General features: G+C 26.9%; 3 protein-coding genes across 7 annotated transcripts in view; 2 read left to right on the top strand and 1 right to left on the bottom strand.

Moving 5' to 3' along the window:
- The window catches only part of LOC106787331 (reticulon-4-interacting protein 1 homolog, mitochondrial-like), a 2,926-nt gene extending 2,653 nt beyond the window's left edge, over positions 1 to 273 (bottom strand). For all 3 annotated transcript variants that reach the window (XM_014749613.1, XM_014749615.1, XM_014749614.1), the window contains exon 1: positions 116 to 273. In XM_014749613.1, coding sequence (XP_014605099.1) covers positions 116 to 163 — 48 coding nt within the window. In that variant the 5' untranslated portion in view covers positions 164 to 273. The remainder of the gene's footprint in view (positions 1 to 115) is intronic.
- A 12-nt stretch (positions 274 to 285) lies between these two features.
- LOC106787330 (WASH complex subunit strumpellin) lies at positions 286 to 6,140 on the top strand. 3 transcript variants are annotated; one of them, XM_014749612.1, is made up of 18 exons: positions 286 to 605; positions 964 to 1,177; positions 1,329 to 1,431; positions 1,563 to 1,748; positions 1,828 to 2,042; positions 2,224 to 2,545; positions 2,601 to 2,864; positions 2,978 to 3,203; positions 3,266 to 3,501; positions 3,581 to 3,832; positions 3,958 to 4,140; positions 4,223 to 4,339; positions 4,410 to 4,582; positions 4,673 to 4,935; positions 5,021 to 5,204; positions 5,289 to 5,518; positions 5,609 to 5,762; positions 5,850 to 6,140. In XM_014749612.1, the coding sequence occupies exons 2-18, from the start codon at positions 1,056 to 1,058 to the stop codon at positions 5,998 to 6,000; spliced, it is 3,381 nt and encodes a 1,126-aa protein (XP_014605098.1). In that variant the 5' UTR covers positions 286 to 605; positions 964 to 1,055; the 3' UTR covers positions 6,001 to 6,140. The 3 variants fall into 3 exon arrangements, with proteins under 3 accessions (XP_014605098.1, XP_014605096.1, XP_014605097.1); XM_014749610.1 differs by having other exon boundaries at positions 2,173 to 2,545; XM_014749611.1 differs by having other exon boundaries at positions 482 to 499; positions 2,173 to 2,545.
- Positions 6,141 to 6,634: 494 nt separating this feature from the next.
- On the top strand, positions 6,635 to 8,326 carry LOC106787302 (allatotropin-like). The gene is made up of 3 exons (XM_014749536.1): positions 6,635 to 6,885; positions 7,688 to 7,976; positions 8,047 to 8,326. Exons 2-3 carry the CDS (start codon positions 7,723 to 7,725, stop codon positions 8,195 to 8,197), a joined length of 405 nt encoding a protein of 134 aa, XP_014605022.1. The 5' UTR covers positions 6,635 to 6,885; positions 7,688 to 7,722; the 3' UTR covers positions 8,198 to 8,326.
- Positions 8,327 to 9,136: the final 810 nt, after the last annotated feature.

Here is a 9,136-nt window from a genome sequence, read left to right as displayed (position 1 = left end):
AAAAAAATTTATAAAAGAATTATGAAAAAAGTAAAATTACATAAATTAATTTTATAATAATAAATACGTGGATTTTAGTTGTAGTAATTATCTTTATAATAAAAAAAAAGGATACCTGTAATATTTCTAGATGATTTGTAATGCGAAAATATATTTCATCCATAATTGGAAATAAAAACGTTGATTGTTTAGGAAAAAATAATAAAATGTGTAGTTTTAAATCTACGTTAAAATGTACTTGAAAGATCAACGAGAAAATCAGCACACACTAGTGTGATATAAATAAACGATTAACACATTGCATATAACTCGAAATAGATATCAAGTATCTGTTTTAGAATGTGACAGTTTCATATTCGTTTCTAATTGTATAACTTATATGTATGAATACATTAATATATATTAAACATTTGAATTTATTGTTGTTTGAAAAAAAAGGAAATGAAGAACATAAAAAGATATAAAATGGAAGAATTTAAAACAAATTGTTTAAAACAAGGTTAGATTTCTAATTATGGAAAATCGGCGCGAAATTAAGACTAATATTTTCAATTGTGATGCAAGCATTATTGTATAACAGAATCACATGGTTTACCACCTCTATAGTAAGATCAATCATTATTTATCATATACGTATGTTTAATTTCAAATAAGTGCATATATTGACTGAAAAAAAAATTAACCTGTAAATCTATTTATTATCATTTCTTTTTTATTTTATTAAATATCGAAACATAATATAAATTTAATTTATATTGTACTAATATTCATAGATTTATCATTTTATTAATGATAAGTGTTTTATCAAGAATATAATCTTATACAACAAAATAAAATTTAATTATTTATGTTTAAGTTTTGCATAAAAAATTGTAAGTTTTGATTCGAATAAGAAGTATTAAAAATTAATATTAAAATTGATAATTATATCAAGTTTCTATCATCATTTAAATTTTATTGCAGTTGATAGCAGCAAAATATTGACAGTGACGTTTATAGTGACATTTTAATCATCTTTTTAACACTTTATATATTTTCTTTCTATAAAATTAAAAATGGGTGACTACTTAGCTGTTAATAATGTTGGAGGACAAACATTATTGCGATTAGTTTCTCGTGGAAATGCAATTATAGCTGAATTGATGCGCTTAAAGGATTATGTTCCACCGATTTTTAGGTTGGTTTTTTATATAACTGTGTACTATTAAATAATGAGAGTTATATAGGTATAATATTTATCTAAAAGATTTTTAAAATATAATATATACACATGTATATCTATATGTTTATTATATATTAAATATAAGATATAATTTTTATTTGTACAGCTTGGATACGAAACAAGTTATTCAAAAATATGGTTCGATCTTGAATGATTTTTCTTATTTCAAAGCAACTAGTACGTATGAAAAAAAAATTGAGGATGATCCGGTGAGGAATTTTACAATGACTTTATCAAATTATAATTTATTTATCTTAATAAACTTGTATTTTTAACAAATACTTTTAATTATTTAGGTACCAATATATTAATTTTGTTAAATTGTGAACTATATTTACAGGTGCTTCAAGAAACGGATGAAGAAATAAGAAATAATTTTTCTGAATTATTATCACGCTTTTATCTGGCATTTGAAAGTATACACAAATATGTAACAGATTTGAATTTTTATGTTGATAAGTTAAATCAAGAAGATTATCAGTCTTCTGGTACTGTCGAGTCATCTGAAGATGGAAAACAATTGATGGTATAATTTTATTTTATATTAATATAAAATAAATAAGAGTTAAATCGTATTTTATATTTATTTGTTATTATATTTCTAGTGTGAAGCAGTATATTTATATGGAGTAATGTTGTTATTAGTAGATTATCATTTTGAAGGAAGAGTTCGTGAACGTTTACTTGTATCTTATTATCGATACAATGCTCAGGAATCATCGTCTACTAAAGTGGATGATATTTGTATGTTACTTCGATCAACGGGATATAGTAGAATACTAGGAAAACGTCCAAGTAATTATCCTGAAGATTATTTTGGGTATGACTTCAAAATATGTCATTTAATTTTTATTTATTTAAAAACTATGTTTATTTAACTATATACAAAATTTGATGGATATGTATATAATAAATATTGTATAGTTTAGGAGTATAAAATTATTTTATAGGAGAATATCATTAGATGATTCGTTAATAGAAGGAATCGTTGGTTGTTTAAGATTTGGTGATTTATACAATCAAAGACCTGCTTTTCATAATCATCAACCAGAATATCGAAGCATTGCTCTTTCAACTCAAGCATCAATGTTGGTTATAATTCTTTGCTTTATACCAGACATATTAAATACGCAAACCACAGTGATGAGAGAAATTGTAGATAAATTCTTTTCTGATAATTGGGTGATCAGTATTTACATGGGAATAGTTATAAACTTGAAAGATTGGTGGTTACCGTATAAAGCAGCAAGAACAGCTCTTAATAATAATCTTGAAACATCTAATATAAGAACTATAGCTCAAAAGCACGGTCAGAAAATGGAGGTAAGTAATACATATTATTTCTAATTGAATTCACATTGTTAGTATCATATTCTAGGAATTATTACGTGAAACCGAAGAAGTAGAGTTAGCTGGCACACTGGATGAAAATGCAATAGGATCATTAGTGAATTTAGTACGAGATTGCAACGTAACATTACGCTGGATTTTATTGCATACAACTTCTTTAAATTTATCGAAACGTTCCCGTTCTCTTCAACAACTTGTTATTACCGAAAGTAAATATACAGAGATTAATTGTCTTCGTTTATTATTGAATACAGCACAAATTGAGCAAGATGTTAAGCAAACGTATAAAGAGGTGAATATAATTTAAAAATATTTTTTATGCCTAGAGAAATATTATATATTTATGTAAAAAATAATTTGTTTTAACATTTTTATAAGAAGTAACAATTATATATTTGTTATTAGTTATTAGTTGGAAAAGAAACTAAATGGTTCGGAGATAAAGAAGCTTGTGTTAAACGCATCATTGATTTAGCTCAAATATTTGGCGATAACAAATCTCTGGATGGTATTGAAAAAATTCAAGATTTGCATGCATGGTTTATGGAGATAAGTAAACATATTAATTCTTTGCAACAAGAGGATAGTAGAAAAATTGTTCAATTATTACAGGCGTTGGAATACGTGCAAGGTAAAATTTAGATAAAAATTTGTTATTGCATGTATTGTATCATTAATTTTAAATGATTTTAGAATTTCATCAATTGGAAAATAATCTACATGTATCTCAATATTTGTCGGATACTCGTGAAATATTGCATAATATGCTACGAACAGGAAATATTGCGGAAGATACTATAATTAATTTAAACATAGTAACTGATTGCAGTTATGCGTGGAACATAATGGAAACTTTTACTGATGTTATACAATTCAGTATAAAAAAGAATCCTCCGACAGTGATCAAATTGAAAGCATTGTTTTTAAAAGTAAGAAAAAATATAAGAAAAAATATAAGAAAAAAGCAACGAGTACAACGCAATGAGCCACAATATCTTTTTTTTATAGATGGCTTCAGCTTTAGAGACGCCATTACTACGTATAAATCAAGCATGTAGTTCTGATTTATCTTCCGTGTCTCAATATTACAGTAGAGAATTAGAAAGTTACGCTAGAAGAGTCTTGCAGATTATTCCTGAGACAGTTTTTGGTTTACTCGCTCAGATAGTGCATTTAGAAACAAATGCTTTTAAAGAAATACCAACAAAATTACCCAAAGACAAATTGAAAGATTATGCTCAATTAGATGATAGATTACAGGTATTGAAAATTGTAGAATTTTTACAAATTCAGTATTTTATTTGTTTCTAATTTATATAATATATANTATATATAATATATGCTCGTTTGAATAATATTACATACAATGTTATGTATTTATGTAGATGGCAAAATTAACATATGATGTATCGGTTTTTACAAAAGGAGTACTTTCTTTAAGAAGTGTTTCATTAGGTGTTTTAAGAGTGGACTCGCATCGTCTTTTAGAAGATGGTATACGTCAGGAACTTGTGAAACAAGTTACTTTATCATTGCAAAATGGTCTTATCTTTGATTCAAAATCAAAAGTATGTATAATATAAATCTATATAATATTTTAAATATTAGAAACACATTGTTATAGTTACTGTAACATTTAAATTATTGTAGGTAACATTACCTCAAAAATTAAAAAGTTTAGCCTCCATAATGGACGGTTATCGTAAATCTTTTCAATATATTCAAGATTATATAAATATCAACAGTTTAAAAATATGGCATGAAGAAGTAAGCATCAATGAGAAAATAGTGGAATTAATCCTTATCTTGTTCTCATAAAAAAATATTTTCCGTTTAGATTATTTATATTATAGATAGTGCAATTGAAGAAGAACAAAGAGGATCTTCTTGGATCCCTGGAAAAGCATGGGGATACTTTTCAAATGAAAAACATCCTTCGTTAACAGAAAACAATTGTTTAACTTTTATTGGCAGGCTTACTCGAGAACTTATTCGTATTACTGATCCTAGGTAATATTAAAAAAATAATATTACCTAGGATTACCTAATATATCTATTTATGAAGCATAATAGTGTGTTTATTTTGTAAATCATTTTTAGAACTACTGTTTACATAGAGCATGCACTTGCTTGGTGCAATGTCATGACGCTAAGCGAGATAATAGATCACAGAGTTTTTACAATGATATTAGATGCAATAGGTACTCCAGCATTAGCAGGCATGGATAAACTGATATCATTTTATATTGTGATTGAATTGGAAAATGTAATCAATTATATGGAAAAAGAAATGCGTAACAAACAATGGTCTTCTATCATTGATGAATGTTTGACTATTTTAAATAGTGTAGAAAACCCTAAAGGTATGACACACAATATGATTGAAAATAATAGAGAATGTTACTTTGACAAATTATATTAATAATATTATTACACGAACATATGCAGCTATGATGACAAAATTGCAGACCATCGTTGGTACGCATGGAAATAAAATGTGGCTGCAAATATTAGATTGGATATTAAAAATAGGTCATTATCAAATACTTCGAAGAAAAATAGCGTATGAATTAAATACAGCATGTAAATTTGAAGCGAAACATATGGAAGCAGCATTGCAGACATTAAACACGTATGTCATTTGTCATTATATAAATTATTACAGAATTTAACTTAATATTCTTGATGCGTATATTTTTTTTATACGTATATATAGAGCAATATTGTCTGAGATTAAGTCAAGCAATTTAAGCGAGGATAGAAAAATAAAAAATTCAGACGAAATCCAATTACTTCACGAGCTCAGTTTAAGATTAGATTGGGCTGGCATAAGCGATCCTATTAATAAATCTTATATTAAACCTCTACATGTAAACAATATTTCATTTGTAATGTTTTTATTTACCGTGTCACAACTTGGTAAATTGTATTATTGCAACGTTACAGGTATAAATTGATATTTAAGTATTATTATTGAAATATTGATAAAATTGTATTTCTATATTAATTAATGTTAATACAAAACTATTCTTACAGCGAGTCTTTTAAGTAAAAAATCACAAGATCATTTAGATGCAGTAGCATTTGTTGCTGGAATACAAACTATGCTTCGTCAATTCCATATTTCTATTACATTTAATTATATAAAATATATCTGTATGTATATACTTTCTCTCGTAACAACAGACAGGTAAGAAAATATAAATAAATAAATAAATCTAAAGAATGAATCGTTAATTAGGAGTTATCAATATTAATAAATAAAACTATGTTTTAGTACAAAAGTTGGAAGTGAAGCGGAAAGCGAATCAACAGGAAGTATACGTTTCTTGGATCTTTTCGTCAAATATTCAGGCATTCCTCGGTCATACGTATTCCACGAAATTCCAAACGTAATTTTAGATCATTGCGAAATCAAAATTTTGTGATAATTATTCTAATAATTACTTTATATAAAATGTATCGATTAATTTATTGTCAGATAAAGTATTGTATATTTATTTAAAGCGCATTTAACATCAATTTTTAAGTAAAAAAAAAAAAAAGAATATATATATCATTTAAAAATTACATTCTTTTATATATTAAACTCTTATTTTTTTAATTACGAATCCCACAATTTAAAAATTAAACTTACTTACTTAAATAGGCGACAAAGTTGAAAAAGAAAATAATTATCAATAATATTTCTATAAAAAGTAAAGGATAATATTTGTAAATTTAATTTCTTGAAAGGTAATGAAAAGAAGTGAAGATAGATATATATGGTTTAGTAAATCGAACGTAGGCACGAGTGCATTATACTTATTAGCATGTACTGTAATGTAAAATAGGGCATATCAAGGGGCTGGACAATTACTATGTCCGATGAAATGGGAGTAGGCGGTTTATGGGGGTGACTGCAGATATCCGTCCGCATACGCATTGGCGGCTATTCTAGAAACTTGCGGTCTCCGGCGGTAGTTGCAATTACGGCGGCACGATATTTTCTAAATCATCATGATTTAAATTAATAATTTTCAAATAATTTTATCTAAGATAATATTAGATTTTTTGTTTTCAATCATTTTATCATATATATTTAATTTTATTTCATTTATATGAAATAATATAAATGATTATAGAGAGAAATTGATACTAAAAGGCGATGCACGGCGGCTGTTTTTGCGGCCGTTGAGACGCCAGGGTAGGCGGCTTCATACAAAAGCAACCGAACTAGATCGAGAATTCAGTTCTCTCCTTCGTGATACGTGTTATTAGAGATGACTTATCTAACTTGTCACAGCATCCTGCTGTATCTGTGTAATATTGCGGTATATCGTTATTATTTTTCTTCTTCAAATATTTATACTAAGTTTCTTATTTTTTAATTTTAATGATTTCTTTTGGATCCGATAAAAAATAAAAATTATAGTCACAAATATTACATATCTATGTATGTATTTGTATATATTATTCTTATGATAACTCTAATCGATCTAATGTAAGTTGATTAGAATACAACGAGAGTAGAAAGTACGTTCTGTATATACATAAAGTGATTTTTAAATGTATCCTTTAATACGTGTACGTAAGTAATATCCCATGGATTTATTTTAGCATCTCATGTGTGTATATGTTTATTTATTTAATTTAATAATCTAAATTTAAGATTTAGTATTAAGTAATCAAACAATCTTGTAAGAAGTTCATTAATTAAATTTTTCGTATCGATTTAAAGAACGAATGGTCCTTTCCCTTAATAAATAAATTAATGTTTCAATTTAGAGTAATACTTTATTAGATGATAAGATTTGGTTATTTTTAATTTTGATTGTATAATTTTTAATTTTGTAGTAAACATGTTCGAAACGAAGTTACACCATTGCAATATCTTGAGATAAATTCTTTTCACCATCAGATCTGACTCTTGCAATAGTGTAATCTTCTTTTGAATATTTTTCCCGTAAAATCCAAAATAATGAAATTGTTTCAGGTAATAATTGTTTAATGAAATAAATACTGATTCACCCTAATATATTGAATATGCCATACATTTTATCGTCAAAATAAATAATAAAATAATGTTATATATAAGTATATACAGTGTTTCTGTATGTTTGAATTTCTCTAAAGGATAACTAACTCTTGTGAGAAAAATAAACACAACCATGCAATTTGGATTAGTGATGGCTCTAATACTTTTCGGATGGGTTTTGATGGTGAATGGATCCAAATATCGAAGTTACAATATTCCGAGCGGAAAAAAACCACCGAGAGATAGAGAGATACGTGGTTACAGACCAGATGAAATATCTACTTCAATCGGAGTAGGATACGGTAAAAGGGATGGATCCTACGAAATTTCTAATTTTAACAGACGGGAAAGAGTACTTTTGTCTCTTCTTCGTAATTTTCCACAAGGGTATGTAAAATATATACATTCAATTCTTTTTTTACATCGTAGATACGTTCCTTAAAATAAACAATTTTAGAATAACACACACTCCTGAATTAATATTACGAGAAACGAAAACTAATCCTTATTTTGCTGGAAAATTAACGGAAATGATAATTAATGATGATAATGGTCAAACACCTATTGGAGAACAATTACAACCGGAGGGAACCATATTCATATTTTAATTTTAAACACGGACAAACATTCTACTAGAATATACAATTTCTGGCGATAAATTTTAGTCCAATAAAATTGTGGTATTTTCAAAATGGTTTAATGTGGTTTCTTTCTTTCTTGCTTTTGTAAAAATAATAATAATGTTATTACTAAAATGAAATATTTTTGTTGTATAATATAACAATGTTAGATGAAATTACGTCGCCAAGATTTGGTAAAATTTAAATTTATCTTCTTTTGTATTACTCAATCCTTATGTCAATTAATAAATTATTCAACATACTTTTTATGATTCATTAATTATTGACTTTCTGTTAAAATGAATTATTGTTTTTCTTTTAATCAAGGTTCACTATTTTTGACAATAAATGAAAAAACGGCGTGCCATACGCATCAAGATTCGATATAAAAATGCCGCGCTTATACGCCGATACATATATAGATATACAGAACGCTCGACACTCTATGGCCAAGACGATAAATTTTTGCTCCAGCATGATAAATATCAGAAATATATAATACAGAACACTTAACAATCGATGGCCCAAACAAAGATATTCGCTATCGCTTAAACAAATAATATCCATTTCTTTTCTCACTCGCACTCGCAATAAAGAACGATAGACCCCAAGATAACGAACAATAGCTTGCTTGAGTGCAAAAACCGACAAAGAGGCAGGGCTTATCTCTCACTCTTAAAATCAATTTTACCAATATTTCTCGCTTATTCTTACAAACCCGAAGATACACTTAGAGAATATTTTATGTATTTACGATTTTTCACAACATTTGTTTAAAACTTTATTTAATTAAATGCCTAGATTCTAAGAGATGCCAAGAAATTAAGATAAATGAACTTAGGCCACTTTCAAAATAAACTGCTCATATGTACTTTGCAGCATTTCATTTTATGGGATTTTAAGTATTTAAAACGAGAAAGACCTAGC

Source organism: Polistes canadensis, unplaced genomic scaffold, assembly GCF_001313835.1.
Source record: "Polistes canadensis isolate GaletaPanama2010 unplaced genomic scaffold, ASM131383v1 scaffold_98, whole genome shotgun sequence".
Taxonomy (NCBI): domain Eukaryota; kingdom Metazoa; phylum Arthropoda; class Insecta; order Hymenoptera; family Vespidae; genus Polistes; species Polistes canadensis.
Note: the sequence above shows the minus strand (reverse complement) of the source record. Positions and strands in the feature narration are given on the sequence as shown.